This window comes from Ambystoma mexicanum, chromosome 9 (genome assembly GCF_040938575.1).
Source record: "Ambystoma mexicanum isolate Mex_15411 chromosome 9, UKY_AmexF1_1, whole genome shotgun sequence".
Classification (NCBI taxonomy): Eukaryota; Metazoa; Chordata; class Amphibia; order Caudata; family Ambystomatidae; genus Ambystoma; species Ambystoma mexicanum.
The window spans coordinates 992,474,131-992,496,575 of NC_090931.1; the positions used below are offsets into that span (position 1 = coordinate 992,474,131).

General features: G+C 46.1%; 1 protein-coding gene across 1 annotated transcript in view; it reads right to left on the reverse strand.

Annotated features, from left to right (window-relative positions):
- The window catches only part of LOC138488874 (dynein axonemal heavy chain 11-like), a 2,478,284-nt gene that overhangs the window by 304,516 nt on the left and 2,151,323 nt on the right, over nucleotides 1-22,445 (reverse strand). Inside the window, exon 52 of the mRNA XM_069616234.1 lies at nucleotides 3,641-3,823. Within this exon, the coding sequence (XP_069472335.1) occupies nucleotides 3,641-3,823 (183 nt within the window). The remainder of the gene's footprint in view (nucleotides 1-3,640; nucleotides 3,824-22,445) is intronic.

Here is a 22,445-nt window from a genome sequence, read left to right on the forward strand (position 1 = left end):
CTCGTTCAATGAGTTCTCGAAAACATTTCATAAATAACACAACTTTATACTAAAAATTCATCATAAGTGATATCATACTACATGGCAAAATAAGAAAACCTTCTAGGGGATATAATAGGCTTAAAGGGAACATCTACATATACTTTCTATGGGGTATGCGGTTGTGATTGGGCCTGTAAAGTCTGATGGACAACTAAGCCCATCCCAAGTGCAAGTCATCTTCCATGTCAGACTAATACATGATGTTCTATTGGCTCTCAAACTATAGGGCTCCTTGCTACGCGGCCCTCTACAATTAGTTGGCACACTTGTCCGCTTCTGGAATATTCCACTCGCTAGCAGCACGCAAGCTGGTACCCCAGGTCCTGGGGGGTTGGCCTGGTCTTGTCTCCCCACGCAATTAGCCCAACATCTATCAATACTCCTGCGGTCTGCCATTCAATTAGTATTTTGAGCTCAGCCTTGTGAAGGCTCACTGTGCCTGAGAATAAAAGGGAGCAAAGGCATGCTTTATCTTCTGGTCTCGGTGTAGCTCGCCCCAAATGTCTATTTTCATCTGACCATGTGACTAGAGACCACGTCTTCGTTGTATTTAAGGCTATTAAATGAAGAAAAGCAGGCACTTCTAGTGTTTTTCCATTACACTTCAAACAGGAGCTCAGCTTGCTTTTCACTTCATTGTATCTTCTCAAGTAGATAACCAGGCTCTCGACGACCCGACTCTTGACACTGGGCCAGGCAAGCCTTCTTGAATCTTCGTTTGCCGTCAGATATTCTATTCTGCTGCGCCACACTTCCAGCCCTTTCATTCACGGGGCCCAAGTTTTCTAACATCGTTGTGGAACATCCCGATTCTATACATTCCTACACATATACTTTGGCATATCGCCTACAGTCTGTTCACTACGTAGCCAGCCTTATGATTACTTTGTCTACTTGCGTTACTGTGTCTGTACATTTGTACATTTGTAAAATGGTTTTGCATTTTCTTCAGTGCTTCTCTGCATGTGTAATCTTCATTTCGCTCCCAAAATGTTCCTTAATTCTATAAGGTCTATACACTTTCTTCATTGACATCTCTTCTTGATGCGTCATTTCTGCTTCATGTGACGTCACCAGCCTCCTTTTCATTTATTCTCACACCTCCTCTGGAAATTCCTCCAGAAGACCATCATTTCTCTGTGGATACATATAGGGTTTTCTCACTGGATACTTTGTTTCAAGGACACTTTGGGGTATATGTACCATTACTGGCTTTGCACATGTCGCAATTTCCGGCTGCCAAAATATAGGCAGGATGGGGGCGGGACTACCGGTAAAGGTACTTGGCTCCTTCTCTACAGTATGTTTTTCTTGAATACTGGACATTCAAGGTTTGGGTTGAAATAATCCTTACAGGAGCGAAGGTAAGACTCCAAAATAATGAGAAGTAAAGTTGATAAAACAATGTCAAGTATGGGCCAATGCAAATTAGGGTTACCTGCCTCTTCCTAGTGCCTTGGGCTGCAGATTCAAAATAAACATAGAAGTCTAAAACCTAGACTTTACCCATCCAAAGGGGGTGTCCAACATACAAATGAATACCTAATCTTTATAAGCATTTTAGTCTCCTATATAACCCTATACTTCCAAACAGAAAAGTTCCAGGCTTTGGAAGCAGAAAGTAACACAAACCTTTTCTATCAATGTCTAGCTCTAGTCTACAAACAAATGTCAAATGTGTTTCCATGGCCAATCTCTTCCCGGGTGTACTCATGTTTCTGACCTCTTCACTATTGCTTGGCTTCTCTAGATCTCACCACACTCTTTCTCTTCTCCAGAGTCTCATGTCTTCTCTGCACTTAGTTTTCTTCAAGTCCAGAATACTTGCTACTTCCCCTGCCTTTGGGTTTGGAATGGCTGTTTCGTTTCCCACCACCACGCACAGGTTTGCCTCCTACGGATACAATTAATGTTTCTCTCCCCTCCATCAGGGTCCTTGTCAGACAGCCAATATGTTTAACCTTTTGCCAGGGGGCTCATCTTATTGTATTCAGTATTCTCTGGAAAGGCCTCAGTCTTCAGACCTTCCTATTTCTTCCAGGTTCCTAGGGTAGAAACGGGCTGTGGGTTTCATCTCCTTCACACCACTGATTCTGGTGACCTGTTCTCTGCTTTGTACCTGACAAAGTCTCTGCTGGATAGTCTTCAGCAGGCCAGCTACCTCATTCTAGGTAGCAATTTACCTGTACCGTCAGGCAGTAGTGAGTAGCGTATCTGCTTCTGTCTGGCTTGCACACCACTCTGGCTTCTTAAACACATGCTGTGGTGGGTATTTATGTAAGCCAACCTGGAATTGGTCTTTCTCTTGGGCAACCCATTTTGGCTCCCTTGATTGGTCATTTCTCCATTTACCTCATAATGGAGTCTTCGTAGAATTATTATTATCCTTTACATATTAGGAAGGAGGACAATTGGCTAAATTGTCCTTGATTACTCGGTCTGCCTCTTCATATACATGCCATCAGTGCCATTGTGAAATTCTGTGTGTGTGTGTATTTGTGGTTCTGCAGTGCTCCACAGCTGCCTGTGTTCACCGGGCGAGTGGGCATGGCATTGTATTCCCTCCTACCTGCGCAATCCTCGGATGACTTGGAATCCTTCATCTACTTGCATACGTGGGTGTGCTCCAGCTATTAAGGGCCTCATCACAAATTGGGCAGAGCCATAAAAATGTGACAGTAACGCTATTACCACCGCATTACTGCTCCGTCCAACCATGAGGTAAATGCTGGAGGTAAATTTGCCAACTTTCCGCCCATGTTCATCGCTGAGGTAATTGCGCAGAAAATGCCCCATTGGGTCCTATATAAATGGACACTTACCACCCCCACCACAATCCGGAATCTGGTGCTAATAGCGCGTGACTGAGTCACTGTAACTCTATTTGCGTTGGCCGGTATCCTGAAGGATTTACCACCCGGATACCGCCCACTCGTAATGAGGCCTTAAGTGCTTGCAGTTCTGATTCACCTTTTTTCAGCAAACTGTTCTGTTCAGTGAAAGTGCTGCTGGGATGTTTAGTTCCCTTACACTGTTTGAGATGTTAGTGTTTTCCAAGGGTACAACATAGTACCTCATCTCTGATGGGGGGATGATGAACCCAGGAATCCCGCTCCATCCACCCTTTGGGAGGTACATCAGGTAGCAGCCAGACCACGTAGGTCTCCTCAGACTCGGCCCTGTCCTAAATACGGATTAGGCATGCCTCTAACTCACCACTTTTCTCTGAAAGCAGAACAAAATAATCTAGACCTTTTGAAACCCTAGCATATCAGCAGTTCGAAGCAGTAGATTTTTCCTAGATGTAATCCTGCGTTTCTAAAAAGAATGGGATTTTTTTTCTGCTAGAAATTCCATAGGGTTAGATTCCACTTTCCCCTCCTACAGATCAACTGGAATCCTTTCTGTGCTGGCTAGGTACTGTCTTGTTGTCTCCTCAAGTGACTCATCGGTGCCCCCACCTATCTGTCTAGGGGGGATAGTTAACCCAGGAGGTGGACTAGGTCAGTCAAGATACAGAAGGGAAGAGCCAGGTCTTGAGTGCCTGCCGGAAAGCATTTGTGAAAGAGACATTAACATGGTATAACACAACACGTACCTTAAGACCTAGATCAAGCTCCTTTAGAGAACGTCTTATCTCATGTAATAGAATATTCATCCTCTCACATTCCTGGAAACAGACCAAAATGTATGGAGATCGTTCTGCAGATTTTGAAGTAATATCAGACATATTATACTCTTCTGGCAGTTTCTCCAGGATGTCATCTAATATAGCTTTACTCTGAAAAAAAGGAGCAGACATTTTATGACTGCAAATAAACATTTAAAAGTACTTAACTTCTCTTGTCTCATGTACTTGTAGAGTAGACTGCTAGTCTCTGTCAAGAAAAAAGACACTGAACCACTTGCAACCAATAAGAGTACAAACATAGGTACGTGTGAGGACAATAGACCTATGATACCAATTGGATACATAGAAATCTCCATAAACCTTACAGCCCACAGTATAAAAGGGATGATCCACGTAGGCACAGATATGGCAGATGGAGAGATGGACCGTGAAATAAATGAGGAGAAGGATACATGACCAGTGAATAGTCTATTCACAGTGCTAATTATGTAGGATTTCAGCTTTGCCTGAATAACAGCAACATCCCTGTAAAACACTACTTCTCATATTGCTCCTAAGTGACTCCTTGTCATTCAGCAATGGTCAAAGTGTCTGCACATTCATGCTGCCCTGTCCACAACTCACACATGTGCACCATTATCAGGCACATAAGCTTTCAGGTGCATGTCATTCCATTTGCATTGGTGGACCAGAGATTAGAATTATCGCCTGGGACTGAGGATATGTTGGTTCAATTCTCCCCACAAATGTTTTTCTAAGTATTGTGATGAATCTGATGATGTCATCACACCTTTCCCTGAGGTAGCCTCTGCTCGTGTGGCCAGGGATGGTAGCCGCTACCTGATCCTGACACTGGTGGTTATATGAGGGAGGACCAAATGGATGAAAGTTACATACCCCTATTCCCTTTTAGGGATGTTCCCTCCCTTCCTCATGCACTGATGGCTTATTGTAAGACCTCAAACACTTGCCAGGTCTACTTCAAGTATTCCCCAATATGACGCATGGAACAATATGTTAACAACTGAAATGTGGAAGAGGCAGGGAGCAGTGATGATTACTCCCAATAGCGTCCAACATCAGCTTACCCAATATCATACAAGGAACAACATGACAACAACTGAGACGCAAAAGAGGGACGGCACAATGAAGATGACTAAGACTGGTAAACCAACACAGCTGTCTAGTCTTTGGAGGTTAGTCAATCATGCCAGGAAGTTTAAATCTGCAACAGCTGATACAAAGGAGAGAATACTGCAGAGGCTGCATTGTACCATGGCCTGTGCCGACAGTGGTCGGAGAGCTGTGGAAAAGCACGGTGTGGGAGGTGGCATGAAGGTGAAGGCAACTGGCGTAAAGAGGAACCAGAGTGTAGGAAGCCCACCGCCTGAGAATGCAAGGCAGCGTGAACCATGTACAGTAGAGAAGGACATGGCAAAGACACAGCGGCTAATGGGACGCTTGCCAAGCCAGCAGACTGAAAGGAATAGAAGCGGAAAAATGTGAGAGACATTGTAAGCACCCAGTAAGCCCAGGGAAGAAGTACGGGTTACTGGGTTGCCTGGAAGTGTGTGCCGTTTCATGAAAAGAATGTGAGAGAGGAAAACGGAAGCCTGTGAAGAGGTTAAGACATTTGTTAACCATGCCATAAACGGACCGCTAAGTCCATATTCCAAAATAAACTACAAAGTAAATTTGAATGGTCTTGAGGAAGGGCAGAGACCCAGTGTATGAAAGAAGGAGCAAATATTGAAACAGACTTTGTTAAATAAGGGTCGATAAGCCAATATTGGGCAAATATAATTTTGTGGATAAAAGGAAAGGTGACTCTATAGAAGTCCTGGCAGGAGAGCATACCTTGTGAAGCCAAGTGTTTGTAATAAACGACAGTAAGAAAATAATCTCAAGGAAGATCTCTGTCCTTGAGATAAAGGTGGAAAAGAGCCTGGCAGGAGAGTACACCAGGTGATCTGTGAGTCTGGGACATGCACACTAATTGTAACACACTGAAAAGAGAATCCCAAAAAAGACACATGCCATAACGATTTTGAACCCTCTTGAATGTAAAGAGAACCCTGGTGAAGTGAGTCATTTCCCAGAGAACTGTGAACCCATCAAGATGAGAAATTTGTCCGCTTCGGGTTACAAGAAACTCAGATTATTCTTTGTTGGAAGTTTTCATTTTCTTAAAAGGAATCTGGGGAAGGGAACCATTCCCTGGAATTGGGAGCATTGTCCATTTGGACCTTTTTGGTTAGATTTACCCTTTTGTGTTGGATCTGAACATGTGTGCACTTTGAGAACCAGAGACAATATCCTTCACAATTTAGAGTTGGTATTAGAGTGTGAGGGCCGGACTAAGATTTGGGACAAAGGACATATATTTTGCTTTGGGCATCTTGACTAAGGACAGACCCATTAGCTTTGGTTGAGGTAGGGAAATACCTCCTAGATTAGATATAGTGAGGCATTTTTCCAAGCCCTTTACTATTTTAAATTAAAGTTTATATCCAAACAGTAGTCCTCTGTGTTCATATCTCGTTCCTGGACCCTCACAGTGTAGACACTTTTTGAACATGTTTGCTTTGTTTATGCCCTATTTACTTGGTGGTTCAATTTGCCCTTTCTGCCAGCATAAAATCATTTCAAACAGTATTGCACTGTGGTCAGCTAATATTTTTTAATTTTAATGTTTTTTCGCACAGACTTATTTTACAGTACACTCATCTACTGCAACTTTGCAGGTTGTACACATGGTTCTCCATTTCTCTGAATGTATATACAGTAGGTATTTAAAACCTAAACTGCAGAGCTGAGAAGGGCTTTGGAAGTCGAGGGAAAATGGCATCCCTTCAGTTACTTATATGTTTAGCCATTCCCGACTTGCAGCATCCCTCCTAGGAGACTAGTGCTGGCTGCATACTTGCCAACATTCTTTGCCCAAAAAGAGGTAGGATTTTTTAAGCTTCAAAAATAGTCATTAACATAGTGATGACATCACAGAGAATGGAATCACATGACCTTTGACTCAATGACATATCATGTCATTTTAATCGGAGGTTATTCCGAGCCTGGCAGTCCCTGTAGGAAAATGCCCAACCAGAAATAAACCCATCGCCTTACAACATTACAACACATATCCCTGTATTTCACCTGTAAACCAGCAAATATAGAAATATACAATGGATGCATTGTGTGCTATTACAGGTAGCTGAAACAGCAAGTATGAATGACAGTCAAGAAGTAGATAACTGTGCTCGAGTGTGGAGAGTGGGAAGAAACTGATGGAAAGAATGTGTCAGGTTATACATTATTCCATGGGTCTGCTCATCACCTACTTATTCCACTGTTTATTCATCTTCAGCTACAAATGTAACCACTTCCGAGTTACCGTTGTGGACAACAACAATTGCAGGATCCGGTATTAAAATCTGTAGAAGGTAGGAATAATTAAAATGCAAGTTTAGGGTTGTCAAGTATGACTGCATGGACGTGTTTGTGAAGATTTCCCAGTATACCCAGCATTTTGTTGCCTGTCACTCTTTGGTAGGTTATAATTTCAGTCCTTTTTTTGCATTGCACTGCCAGTTATTCATAGAAACTATTGTTTCAATTGAACTGTTGCCATAACAATAAAACATTTAAATGAATCGAGGGCGAGCAAAAGGGATTTATTTCTGCTCCTATTCTGTACATTTCATGTTTCCAGATGACTGTCCTGTGCTACAATTATCACCTGTTAACTGGGGTTTTTGAATAAGTGTTTAAAGTTTCCCTTTGCCTTGAAATGCTTTACAATTATTCTGTTTTTAAAGTGTGAGGGCCTGAATGTGTTCTTTCCCTGCATAGATAGGACCCAGCACAGTGCGAAGTGTAACACTTGCAACCAGTCGTGTTTATTTAGTCAGCAGTTTTTTTAGTTCTGTCTCCTGCAGGTCTTCTTTACAATGGAAAATGCACAACTTCAAGGCTTTTGCTAATAGGCTTGGCATTGTTGAACATGTCACACATAACAAGGGGTTCACACGGTTCAGACACTCAAACTTGGAGTGGCCCACCTATGGCAGATTGTTATTATAAATCGTGGCTGAAGGTGTTGAAGGGGGCAAGATTTGCAGACCTTAATTAACAGTAACGTTACTGACCTTACAAAGGGTACACTAAATTATCTTTGTAATTTAGATTTGATAATGAAAGGTTATGAACTCTGAGCTCTATAAAATGATTTTCCGATGTGATTGTTAAATGCGCCTTAACATAAGCATGTTGATAGTAGGGCCTGCCGCTTCCTGGGGCCTCCACGTAGACCCTTGTGCGATTCCACCCATCCCTTGCCAGTCTAGACCCACACTTCAGGGATCCATCAGCAAAACTGTTTACTTGCGATTGTTACAACGATTAAACCATTTCGGATATCCTAAAGGGCTTCTAGGAAGTTACATTGTGATGCTACTAAGATAGATCATGTGGTGCATGTATTGGCTGCAGAGAGCTCTGCATAGCCTTCAGGTTTTGGTTTGACCGTTTTTCATTGTTCAGAGGTTGATCAAATTAACATCATTCAGTTCTGTGATTTCACTTATTACCAGGTGACGTGATGGGCAGGGTATTCTTGGTGCCTGCTGCAGAGGTTGGAAATATGTCTTAATATTTAAAACAATGTTGCAGCCTTGGGCTGCAAGGGCAGTGCTACTCTGCCCTAAGAAGGGTGGAACAAGTGTGTCTTATGGACGTTGCACGATTCATAGTGGAAACATTTTAAATGGTCAATCTGAACTCGCAACTCGTTATGTACAACACCAAATTACATTGGCAGATGAGTTCCTCTCAGAACCCGCAAGGAATGCTTGGCACCCTGTGGCAGCATAGCCTGGGCAATGATTATTTTGGCACAGTGACTGCACAGTGACTGCAGCACTACACATGGAGACAACCCTCTAGCGGGCATATAATGTTTGGCTTCACACTGCCCCAGTGATGACCTGAAGTCCTCTGCGCACGTTACAGACCCGGAGCATCGTCAAAGCCTTTACGCCAATGGGCCTCCTAGCACGAGATGAATAACTCTCGCTCTGCTGCTGCTGGCTCTCTGCCTGGGGCTGGGCTCCAAGGCAGCAGCCCATGGAGCCACAAACCAAATTGAGAGTCTAGAAATAGTGGTAGGATCTGATACCAAAATATGTACGCTGTAGGACTGCATAAGAAATAGAAGCCTACCTACTAAATCCACAGGGGTGGCAAGTTTATGGCTGTGGAACTGTGAAGACCAGAAATATAATCTCTACCGAATCAAAATGTTCCTCCACTAGATGCCCATGTCTACCCTGTGCGGCTGCCCTTCTTGGCTCCCAATCCACGTCTTTCACTGGATGGACAAGAGTAAAATTGCTTGTCACCTTACTCATACCAGATGGACAACCGAGAGCTACAGTTTTTGTGTGATCACAAGCAGTCCACAATAGTAGACTGTGAATCAATTCCCTTAGAGTGTCCCACTGCCATAGCAGGGCAGCACTTCAAACAAAAAAAGAAGGTATTTTCCAAGATACAACTTCTGCTGATGTGACAATGATCCTTGTATTGCTTAAAACTGAGGTGGACATTCCAGATGCCACTGTTACTGCCAGGACAGGTCTGAACACAGTATTTGTCATGGTCCAGAGTGTTAACAGCACTGATCTTTAAATGGAGACAAGCAAGCTCTACAATAGGTGGACCAAGCCACAGAAATAGCCCACGTTCATCGATAGACCAGAGATGGGATGCGAGGTGCCTGCCATTAAAAGGAAAAGACTTCAGTAGGAGAAAGATAATGGGCCTCATTCCGAGATTTGAGGTAGTCATGGCGCTATTTGCGCCATGACTGCCTCCAATAACGGGTCCGGCACTGGTATGGTTCAATGGGGACTTACCGGTGTAGTCCGACCTTTGCGGGACCGGTAAGTCCCCATTGAAAAAGCCATTCCCCATTCCCATTGAGCCCCGATAGGGCTAAATGGGAATGGAGAAGGCGCTAATAATGGTACCGCAGATTGTGGTACCGTTATTAGCTCTGAAGTCCCTTCCCGGGTCCCGTCCAAGGAGGGACCCGCTAAGGGAACTCGTAGTAGGGCGGTAAGGGATTACTGGCACCGGTCTCCCTTACCGCTCTACTCGGAATGAGGCCCAATGTCCCCTCAAAGACTAAGAAAATGTCAGTTGCTCCAAAGTTTTCAAAATTCTTCATCATCACCAAGGGTACGTTACCGTGCTGTTCTGCATTTCCTTTTCCTGTTTCTCTGCTCGTTTTAAGCTATTGCATTTTTCATTGGGATAGGAAGAGATTGATATTGGGGTTCAGTTCTGTGTGTTGTATACTGGGTGAGAGGAGGTTGAGGGCTTTCGGAGACACTGGGGTAAACATCATGGAGAAACAACTAGGGAGTCTGGCCGTTCAGCTTAATTGCCTGATGGGTCTTGCCCTGATAGACACAAGTCCGACCTGGCCAATAAACACAGCATTTGAACAAGTTATAACAAGGCTTTAAAAGGTGCTTTGCTTTTCAACCTATGTACTGAGGAGGTTGAATGGGTGCCTGTGGTCTTCATATGCCAAGCAGTAATTTCTCTGAGCCAAACATTCTTGTCTCCCAAACCGTGTAGAACCTAGCTTAGGTTGATGAGTGGAGTTTCCAGACTTCCCCATCACTCATCTGCTAAATATAAGATATTTGTGGCACAGAGCGTCTGAAATGGGGGAATATTAAAGTGTGCTATGTTCTTCGAATTTGTGAATGTCAATGGCTGCACATTGTTGTATGTTTCCTTTACTTAGCACCAGCACTTCTGCCGCCCCTGCCAGTTCTGGTCTTAGAAGAGGTAGTACTCCTGGACGATGCCATTGAGTGAAAGAAGGACAAGGAACAGATGCCAGAACAACCTGCCTATGGTCTTGGTGATGGGGCTAAGGAGCAGTAGGAGGCACAAAGTGTTATGAATTAAAAGCAAGGACTTTTGGTTGACCACAAATGATTGCAGCACTTTTGGACAGCCGCAGACCACTACGGACCGGGGCACAAAAGATTTTCAATGACTGTGGCAAAGTCATCCTTTAGATGCCTAATGGGTGGGACAGGGGAACTCTGGGGGCAGAGCAAAGCCACCAGCTATGTGACACAACCCAAGGAGGAGGTACATGGGGTATTCTACATATCTCCCCATGCTCCCCTTGTGTACCCCATTCCATGCCCTAACGTCAACTCTGTTTGGAAAGATCCAATGGGAAATAGCCTTCGTTGGTAGTAAGAAAGGGTACTCATTACTGTTTTCAGGAGTGGGAAATGAAAGCATGGGGAAGAAACTCCTAGAAAATGATGGACCTAGCTAAGGGTTACAATTAGCACAAATCATGTATGTTAAATACAGGCAATGCGGGCCCCAATCGTGGATCCACCAATGGTGAGTGCACTTTGGGTGCAGAAAGCAGAGTCTAGCCTGACCAAAAGTATTCAGCAGTAGAGAAAAGCGCTCCGACTCATCCTACCTATGCTGAGTGGGAAACAACAAACTCACTTGCAGCTTTGCCAATAGGAAGACTGGATCACACAACTGCTATTGCACTAGCGTCTGATTAGCTAATGATAACAAGTACTGAGTATGAACATAACTAGAAAAGGGGTATATACCTGGGGAGGGGGTGGAACCATTAGGCACACACCAATCAGAGAGGCAAATGAACCAACCCACAAAGACACTCATTGAACCAATTAGCGCCAATGCCTAACTGTTACGCAGAGGCAGAAGCATCCTCACTGTGTGGATGTTACGAAGGATCTTTGGGGAGGTTTGGAATTATTTGGTTTAACCTTTATCTTTTCGTTAAGGGGGCTCTCACCACACAACTCTTTTCCTTCCACCACCCACTGTCAGGAATCCAAATGGAATACACAGATGATGTAACATCTTTTGCCAGCTTTAAAACATATTTGGCAGTTTACACAAAACGATTGGCAACTCAAATGGGGTGTCCAGACGTCAAACAACAAAATAAAGTGATCTTGCTTCAGAACGTGTGTCCCAAAGAAAAGTATTTTTGGGTCCCTCCCCATTTTCACTCACAGTCGCTTCTACACCACTCAGTTTTGCTGGCATTTGTCTTGATTTTCTGTGGGTTTCTGTCTGTGGTCTCAGGCTAACTAGTCTGCTTTAGATTGAAACAGAACTCTACTGAAGTTCCAAGCAGTGTCTCAGTAGGGTCCACAACATCCTCCAGAGGTGGGATAGGCTGAGAGGGTTTGTTTTCAGGTGCTGCAATACGTGCCATTGCTCTTCACTGTCCATGGAGCCTGACCTGCTTACCCAAGCCCATTTTATTTTCCACCTCACCAAGTCACTGCTCACTGGTGCCTGAAGACCTGCCTCTAACTCTTTGTTCTGTCACTTATGCTGACTGTCACCACCTCGGCTCCTTCTGCCACTCAGCCTGCTTACCTGCCTCTGGTCTCAGTTCTTTGTACACCTCCACCACCCTCTGCACCTTCAGAGCTCTCCACAGCTCTGGCTCCTTCTCTGGCACCTTCTGAGCTTTTGTCCACCTAAACTCTCGTATCTCCATATCACCACATCTCTTACACCTTTTTCTCTTTTCCCCACAAACACCTCCTGTACCTTCAAATCTTTCCATACCTGCTCCTAGACCTTTCCCTTCTCTCATTCCATCCACCTCCTGTATCTCCAGACCTTTCCACACCACCTCCTGATATATATGTCATTTTTAACGCGCCTGTGCACAAGTGTTTTTAGGTGCGACAAGAGGGGGAAGACAGAGGGATGACAAGACAAATGATCTCACTAGGCCTTGTGTCATTAAGATCGTGCAAGTGCGACAGTGCAAAATTGCAAGGGGAATATAAGGGGGGGGGGGAGTGCCAGGGAAAGGAAAGGGGAAGTGCAATCAGGGCAGCATTGCTCAGAGGGAGTGCAGCCAGGGCAGCGCGGCTCTGGGTAAGTGCAAGGGGGACGGGGGCTATAGAGGTTACAGTTACAGGCCCTAGTGCATGGTAGGCCCGGAGGCAGTGCAGGGAAGACTGATCATGGAGAAGCCTAGTATCCAGAGACTCCAGGGTTAGCAAAGCAACCAGTCGATGCAGCAGACAGGTAGGTCAGCAGGGGAGAAAGAGAGAAAGCAGAGGAGAAAAGGAAGGTCTTGAGCAGCTTCCAGAACTTCAGGTCGTCCGGCTCAAGTTTGAGAGGGGCAGGGAAGCCATTCCAGGGGGAGACACCTGCAGAGGAGCAAGATCTGCCCCCCAGTCTCTGCCTGGAGAAGCATCTGAACCTCGGAGAGTTGGAGGTAGCTAAGCGGAGGGCTCCAGAAAGAAGGTATTTAGGAAGAGGGAGTTGGATTTAGAGCAGGCCCTGGCTGCGAAAAGCCTTGTGGACGATGCAGAGGGTCTTGAACTTGATCCTTGCAGCCACCGGGAGCCAGTGGAGAGATTTCAGGGCTGGAGAGATACGGTGCCTGGGCTTGAGGCCAAGGATACAGGTCGCAGTGCTGTTCTGGATTAGTTGCAGAGGGCGGCAAGTAGAGGAAGGCAGATTGAGAAGGAAGCTGTTGCAGTAGTCCATCCTAGAGAGAACCAGGGCTCTGGAGACAGTGAGCCTCTAGAGAAATTAAGAAAAAGAAGAATACCTCTGAGGAGGTGCAGCTGGTAGTGGGCCTTTTTGCCAAGGTCTGTGATGTGAGGAGAGAAGGAGAGCATGGAATCGAAGTTGACACCAAGGTTTTAAGCCTTGCAGAAAGGTGAAGGAAGAGGGCCCAAGGAGGGCAGCCAGAGTGAGGGAGGGAAAGTGGGAACAGAGGTCCCAGTGGGAAGGATCTCCATCTTACTGGCATTAAGGCAGAGATCGTTGGAGGGGCGCCAATCCTGAATTGTGAATAGAAAGTCAGGGATGAGCGAGAGGAAAGGAGGCTGAGGGGAGCCTGAAGGAGAGCCGAGTGTCATCTGCATAACACTGAAAGTTAGAGGAGAAGGTAGAGATCAGGTGGGCCAAAGGGGCCAAGTAGACACTGAAGAGCCAGGGTGAGAGGATAGAGCCCTGGGGAACACCACATGTGGAGAGAGGGTGGTGGAAGAAAGGACCCAAGTTGGACTTGGGAGGGTCGGTCCAGGAAGAATGAGGTCAACCACTCCAGGGCCTAATCCTTGATGTTCAGGTTTTCTCAGGGTCGATTGATTAGGATAGCGTGATTGGCCATGTCAAAAGCAGAGGAAAGGTCAAGGAGGAATAGGACAGAAGGAAGGCTGGAATCAGGATTAGAGAGCAGATCTTCACGAGTGTTCAGGAGAGCAGTTTCCATGCCGCTGACTGCTCTGAAGCCAGACTAATGGTCATGGAGACAACCAATAGATTCAGTGTGGAGAATAAGCTGGGAGATGGCCAGCTTTTCCGGGAGTTTGCCCTGGGAAGGAGTGATAGAGATCGTGCGATAGTTTGCCGGACAGGTAGGGTCGATAGAAGGCCTTTTAAGGAGAGGATGCACAAGGGTGTGCTTGAGGGTGGGAAGGGAAGGATGCAGTGGCAGAAGAGTGATTGCAGAAATCAGACAAGGCTGGAGCAAGGGTGTCAATGTGGTCCTTGATTGTTCTGGAGGAGCAGGGGGGACCTGTTTGGACGACACTTTCATAGATCGGACTTGCCTAGAAACATTGTCAGATGTTGTCAGAGAGAAAGAGGAGAAAGGAGAAGGAGAGGGGGAAGTGGCCAGAATGGGGCCAAGAGAGGAAGAGGGAGAGGAAGGAGAAAGCGAGGACAGTATGTTCTGGGTTTTAGTGGTGAAGAGAGAGGACAGAGCCATACAGAGGGCTTGGGACGGAGAGACTGCAGAAGGACTGGCCAACTCCTTGCAGATTATAAAGAGTTTTGCTGTGTTGTTAGAGGCTGCAGAGACACAGGCTTGGATTTGGACTCTCTTCTTAGACAGGACAAAGAGTCTGTATTGCCTTTGGAGCAGGCGGCAGGCCAGTTTGTCAGAGGATGCACCGGAGGCCCTCCACTTCCTCTGAGCCATCCTTCACTTTCATTTTAGGGCAGTGAAATCAGAGTCATACTAAGAGTTGCACTTGGAGGTAGTCTTCAGACGGATTCTCATGACAGTGGCAAGGATGTCCAGAGCATTGGAGATTGAAAGATGCAGGTTTAGAGAGGGCTCTGTCAGTGTGTGAATCAGCCGCAGGAGTAGGAGGAGCGGAGAAAGTAGAGGCAGAGGCATCCACTGACACATGTTTCATGGGCTGAATGACCGGGAAGGTATGTGGCAGTGCTGGGGCGGGCTTTGCCTGAGAGCCAGAGAGTTTCAGGTGAGAGGAAAGCAGAAAGTGGTCAGTCCAAGAAAGAGGAGTGGTGAGAGGGTCAGAGCAGGGATATCTGAGGAGATGAGAACATCCAAGGTGTGTCTTGCAAAGTGTGTCGGACCAGATGGTAGAATGGAAAGAAAGAGAGTGTCGCAGAGGTGGCAGAGAGCCCAGAGGAGCGATTAGAAGCATTCAGGTGGATGTTGATGTCTCAGTGGAGGAAAAGTTGAGAGGTAGAGGCAAGGATGGAGAAGGAGAGGTCTGCCCACTCTGAGAGGAAGAGGGCAACCTGGCCTGGAGGCCTGTAGATGGTGGCCACAGTCAGAGAGAGGACGGGAGAGATACCGAGCCTGCAGACTAGGCATTTAAAGGAGACATAAGCCTGCATAGGAATGACAGAAGCTGGGACCCACTCCGGAAAGATCAGGGCCACTCCAAGTTGGTTGGTTCTGAACTCGGAGAGGATCTTGTAGCCATCAGGGAGGAGAGTATCAAAACTCATGACAGAGCTGGCTGTGAACCACCATGTGTCGGTGACAGCGAGGACATCCAGGTCAAGTTCTTTGAAGAGGTGGCAGATGTCAGAGGAGTGTTTGACAGCAGAGCAAGAGTTGAGAGTAGCGATATGGAGCAGGTTGCTACATTTCAAAGTCTTCCGGGGTGAGGTACAGGCTTGAGGTACACCTAGCGGAAATGGTAGAGTGGCTAGATAGTGGGCAGACGTGGTAGCATGAGGTGGGATAGTAGCCAGAGAGGCTGAGGGAGTTACCAGAGAGGCAGCAGAGGTAGGAGGTGGCAGAGTAGCCAGAGAGGTGCTAGTAGGAGCAGTCGCAGAGGGCAGAATGTTGATAAGATGCGGGAGATGCCTATCGAAAATAAGGCGATTGGGGTGAGGGCCATTGCCCAGGATGGTGCCATTCAGATAGACATTAATGATGGTCTTGTAGGAGTGGAATGAGGCCAAGAGGACCTCACACAGAGTGCCAGCATTAATTGGAGAGGAAGAGATAGGAGAGAGAACCAAGATCATATAAGGGGTCCATAGGCCTAGTGAAGGAATGACAAAGAGGATGACAAAGAGGATGTCTGGAGGAAGCACTGATGTAAGTCTCAGCAAAAGGGAGGCCTGGGTTGGAGACAAGGCTGTCCCTCTTGAACTTCTTCCTTTCAGTCTTAGTGAGAGGGATAGGATAGGAAACAGAGTAGCAGTTAGAGAAGATGGGAGGGGCAGAAAGCATCGAGAGGGTGCAAGGAGGAAAGTGGAGGAGGGGGGAGCGAAAGAAAGAAGGAGAGACACAGCCCTGTGCCGCACAATGCAGGAAGCGCAGAGGGGATGCGGGGGTCAAACAGTAGGGAACACACAGTAGGAGCAGACGGCAGACACAAAACAGTACAATAGTACCCCCAGCAGGGGTGGGAACCTAGAGAGTGGGAGAGAGCCTAATTGGACACAGTTCAAAGTACAACAGTAACCACAATGCAAAAACACACATACTCGGCTTTCCTAAGAAGAGGGGAAAAGGCCTAATTATAAACACATCAGCAATGCAAATGCGACATTCCTGAGAAAGTGAGAGAAGTGGCTAAACAATACAAATAACTGAGGTGCTAAAGGGTGGTGCAGTAGCGAAATAGGAATAATTTGACTGGTGGTTAGTTTAGTCGAGTGCAGTGATTGATGCCCCACCCAACCACGCCACACCTACGTGGTTGGTACCTGCAGGTTGATGGCTGCAGGCATCGTGCCTCACAGTGCTTCATTGCAGGGGGGGGGGGCAGCGATGGCCAGTGGGGCTGCCCTAGTAACAAGATTTAAGTTGGGCCTAGTGCTCAATCAGGACCGCGGCGGGCAGAGGGAGGGAGCAGGGGAGGAAACAAGGGGTGGGGAGGAGGACAGAGGAACAAGGCCGCGAGGCGGCAGAAGTTGCAGCAAATTAAACTTTAAAAAACAGATGGAGGCAAACAATTTTAACATGAGCAGAGAGGTACAACTGCCTCACTGTGGGCTCCAATCCAGCGGAGTGGAACGTTGGGCCGAGCACCACGGACAAAGGGAGGCACTCAGCAACAATGGGCCAGTGCCCAATTAGGACCGGTGTTGGGCAGAGGGAGGGAGCAGGGGAGGAAACAAGGCATGGGGGAGGAGGGCAGAGGAACGAGGCCACGAGGCAGCAGGAGTTGAAACAAATGAAACTTTAAAAAACACAGATGGAGGCAAACACGTTAAATACGAGCAGAGCGCATGAACTGCCTCACTGTGTGCTCCAGGCCAGCAAAGTGTTCATCCAAACTAAACGCTTTGCAGGAGCGCAGCACACACAATAGTATTAATTACCTAATCAGTAGGCTGCCTGAAAATTGCAGCTCCAACTGTTCTGCTTCCTGATGCACCACACATTTTAAATTATCTCTTAAACCCTCTCCTCATACCACACCACCTCAATAATGTTCACATCTCTCAATGCTTTGTAAATTGGGGCCAAAATGCTGGTGAGAAGTGTCGATGATAAGTCAGTTTCGGGTGATAAACAGGCTGATTTGTACAAATGTCTCTCTCAAATACATTAGTACATAGCATGCTGCAAATCTAACTTTCACATGCGATGCAACCTATCATTTATTGTCCATTAGATAGTGCCATTGGGCTTTACATGTCGTTCTAATGTTCTTTTATAAATATTCCAAAACACAGAGTTAATGTCATGTAAATATGATTGTATGACTCCAGTTAACCAATGGAGTCAACTCCTGATAGATATGGTGTCAATCTAACCAGGGTCTTCTAAGGTATAAACAATAGCTAATTATCTCTCAATAGTTGCTGACCCATATTAGGCTATTTCACTGATGTATGATTATCAATGCTTTATGGCTTAAGCTTATTATACTTTTGCTGCTAGTTAAACACCATAGGTAAGATGTCTTGATGGCCAAAGTACATATTACTTTTGCCTTGTAGCAAAATAAAGTCTTATTAGATTAGATCAAGTAGAACCAGGTACCAACACTTGATTGTCTTGGGCCCAGGATTGGTCTTAATAGAGAAGAAAGAACAAGTAGGTTGTGTGGTGTACAAAAGGAATAGGAATAATTAAAACATTTAATAATGTATTGGCCACAAACTAGCCCTTTGAGGCAAAAATGTTTTGGTAGATTTTTAAATTCCACTTTTATTCATGCTGGGGACAGACTGTGGGTGCAGCTGGCGCTGGGAATTAACATTTTCTTGATGATAGCACTTCATAGGTTTTTAACAACTCATTTTGTACCTGGCCTCTTTTCTCCTCTTTCCAACTCCTCCTTCTGGGTGATCTTAACATCCATCTTGACTCTCCTGATTCTTCTGGACCTTTCCAAAACCTATGTGACTCCCTTTATCTTTCCATTCTACCCTCTAGTCCAACACACACTGCTGGCCACACCTTTGTTTTCTCATCACCACAGACATCCCACTCTCTAGTCCTATCACTACATCAATCTCATGGACTGATAATTTTCTTCTCTCTTTTTACTTTAAGCTCTCTTCTCCTTTGGCAATAGCGCACCCTACACCACCTCCTGCCTTCAAGGTCATCCGACCCATGAAAAGAGTGTCAGCGGCTGCCTTTGCCTCCACCTACTCTCCTCTTTCAACTCCTGTGGCTGACTCCCACTCTGATAGAGCCCTCTCCAACTTTCCTTGTTCCATCTCCAACACTCTTGACATTTGTGCCCCTGTTATGAGGGTCCAACTGAAGCCTGCCAAGTCTTGGTACGACTCCAATCTGGCTGCCCTTAAACACAAGTGCAGAGCAGCGCTACGGTAATGGGGATCTTCAGGTACACCCTCTGACAAACTGGCCAGCTGCATTCTTCAAAGGCAATACAGACTCTGCATCTGCTCCAAGAAAAGAGTCTACTTTCAAGCCTGCATCTCTGTTGCGTCTAATACCACGGCTGATGGCTGAACTCTTCAGTCTGCAAGGAACTGGCCAACCCTACCACAGCCGCATCCTCCACTACACCTACCCAGGCCCTTTGCTCGACCCTGGCTGGACACTTCACCACCAAAACACAGGGCAGCCTGCCCTCTCTCTCTTCTGATCGCCCCCTGCAACAACATCTCTTGGGCAACTTTTGGCCACCCCCATCACTCCCCCTCTTCTCTCCTCCTTCCTCTCTGTCACACCTGATGAGGTCTCTAGACAGGTACAGTCTAAGAAAGCCTCCTACAAACAGGTGGACCCCTGCCCCTCCAAAACCATCAAGTACAATATTGACACTCTCGCTCCAGCATTGGCTGACCTCGACAACCTCTCTTTCACCACTGGAGTTTTCCCTTCTCCTCTCAAGCACTCTCTTGTGCACCCTCTGCTCAAAAAACCCTCAGATGACCTGTCCTTTGCAGCAAACTATTGCCCAATCTCCATCACCCATTTCCTGGGAAAACTCCTGGGGAAGCTGGCTATCCCTCAAATTACCTTCCATACTGAATCTGGTGGTTGTCTCAATGACCATCAGTCTGGGTTTAGAGCATCCAGAGGCACAGAAACTTCTCTTCTGAACACCTGTGAAGACCTGCTCCCAAATCTTGACTCCAACTATTCCTCCCTATGTCCTTATTCTTCTCAACCTTGCTTCTGCTTTCGATACGGTAAACCACAACATCATGACAATATCATGATCACCCGTCTCCATGATACCCTGGGCATCACAAATCAGGCCCTGGTGTGGATCACCTCCCTTCTATCTGACCGGCCCTCCCTGCTTGAACTTGGGTCCTTTCTCTCCTCTACCACTCTCTCTACTTGTGGTTTCCCCCCAGTGATCTAACCTTTCCCCCTGGTTCTTTGATATCTACATGCCCCTCATGGACCACAGGATCTCTAGCCTTACCTCTAACTTTCAGTGTTATGCGGATGACACACAGCTCTCTTTCAGGTTACCCTCGGTCTCCTCCTCCTCCTCGCTGATCCCTGACTGTCTATCTGCAATTCAGGCTTGGTGTGCTGCTAACAATCTATGCCTGAATGCCAGCAAGACAGAGATAGTCCTCATTGGTACCACTGTTCCTGCTTTCCCACTTTCTCACTGGCCTGCCTCCCTTGGTCCTGTACCCTACCTACCAATGAGGCAAATAATCTTGGCGTCATTTTCGACTCCACTCTCTCCTTCTCTTCTCACATCTCAGACATTTCCAAAAAGTCCAACTACCAGCTCCACCTCCTCAGAGGTATTCTACCATTTCTCACTTCCCGCAGAGGCTCATCAGCCTGGTTCTCTCTAGGCTGGACTATTGCAACATCCTCTTTGTCAATCTTCCTACTTCTACTCTCCGTCCCATACAACTCATCCAGCACAGAACCGCAGGACTTATCCTTGGCCTCAAGCCCTGGGACCGCATCTCTTTGGCACTGAATCCTCCACTGGCTCACCATGGCTGCAAAGGTTAAGTTCAAGACCCTCTGCATAATCCACAAGGCTCTCTGGGGCCGAGGCCCACACTATCTACAATGCTCTCTTCCTAAATACTCTCCCTCTAGAGTCCACCGCCAGTCCTCCTCCCACTCTCTGCGGGTGAGCCGCTTTCACAAACAGAGATTTGGGGGTAGATCTTTATCCTCTGCAGGTGCTTTCCTCTGGAACAGCCTCCCCGCCTCTCTCCGTCTTGAGCCGGAGCACCTTAAGTTCCGGAAACTCCTCAAGACCTTCCTTTTCTCTTCCTCCTTCTCGCTCCCTCTCCCCTGCTAACTTCCTTTCTATTCTCTCCACCCTTCTTCTCTCCCTAACTCTGTTCAGTTTTTGCTGACTGGTTGCCTGATTGACCTTCAGAGACAACAGGTCCCAGCCCCCCCCAGTCTTTTGCACTTGCCTCCGAGCCGCTGCACTTTGTTCAACATTACTGCACTTTCAGCTTCAGCTCCTTGAACAGGGCAACCTCTCTGTATTTAACTCAGGGCCCTTGCTGGACTGGACTCTTTGTTTCCCCCCATGATCCCCCTCCATCTCAGCACCTCCGTCTGTACATATGCATGACCTAAATGCACTAGAACTAGTTAGTTTGTATGTCCTGTTCTACCCTCCACTGTTTTCCGCCACCCGCGCCCTGAGCCTGGTCTCAACTGCACCACTTCATGCACTTGCACAAGGAGAAATGTCGTCAGGCCAACTATGCTAGTTTTTCTATTTTCTGATTAGATCATTCGGAAGCTTCAAGGCCTAAGAATGATTACTGTATTCCCTTGTTACCTTCCTTCCTTGAAGCACTTTGGAGCACTTCACCTGTCGATGAGCGCTATATAAATAAACAATAAATTAAAAAATGAAAAGAATGTAAACAGTATATAATATACATTTTCTAATGTTTGCGGTCTGCAATGCTTGGAAATGTGTGTGTGTCTATTGAAAATGTTCAGCATACTTCCCAACATGCTACAAACCTGAAATTTGGCATGTGGCTAGGTTTCATTGTGTAGACAATGTAAAAAGTATCAAATAGACCTATTTCAGTGTTTGCTTTTCTTTAAGAGGTCTGCAATTCTTCCCCTGCCATATGGCTCTTTGAGATGTAGTTCTGCTGCAGTGCTACCTTTAATGTTCCTGAAGTTCAGTAGTTCATGAAAACCTCTTCAGTTCATTGTTCCTGAACTTTCCACACTATCAGCATTCTAGCTGACATTGGCGGCACTCACTTTTGAAGTCATGCGGGTGACAGGAAACGTGCATGTCTCTTCAATAGTGTCCGCAATGACATTGTCTGTCACATCGTGGCAAATCTCTCATAATTACAGGAACTTCATTTTCCACAGAGGTTGATGAATGTATGCCATGTCAACTGTGCAAAGCTTACATGCTTCAGGTGTACACGTATGAGTATTGTCTTTCAAACGTGCATGCTTCAGCCCTAGGAATTACCATGTGAAGCACGAGTACAGCTGCTAGTTATGTATAAATGTGATGATTGACGTGTTTTTATAATTTGTATTTGTCAAATTGTTTCTCTATGCATATTAGAAATGTATAATAATGTTTGTGTAACGTTTTACTTGGAAACCATATCACAATAAAAAAGAACATTATTTTGAAATAATGAATAAAGATGCCTTTCGTGCAACTTATAGTATGTCGTTCAATGTGCAGGCAACTTCAGGTGATAGGAGTCAGACAGGTACGTTCTGATAGGTTTGCATGTTAAAGAAGAGCATCTGCATTCGCCAGCAATGCCACCACGTTGATTGCATTTACAGTGTGTTACTCATTTTGGCGCAGCATGTAGAGTGTCTCCTTTTGAACCACACCAACCACGCCAGTATCCTTTTCAGACAGATCTGCATCAGCACACAGAGAGTCATATGGCACAACCGCTGTGTTCCTATGGCCACTGGTGCAACCACAGCCAAGGGCGAGTCATTAAAACAGGAGCTAGAGCAATCCTCAGAACTAGCACCTTAGAAAAGAGAAGC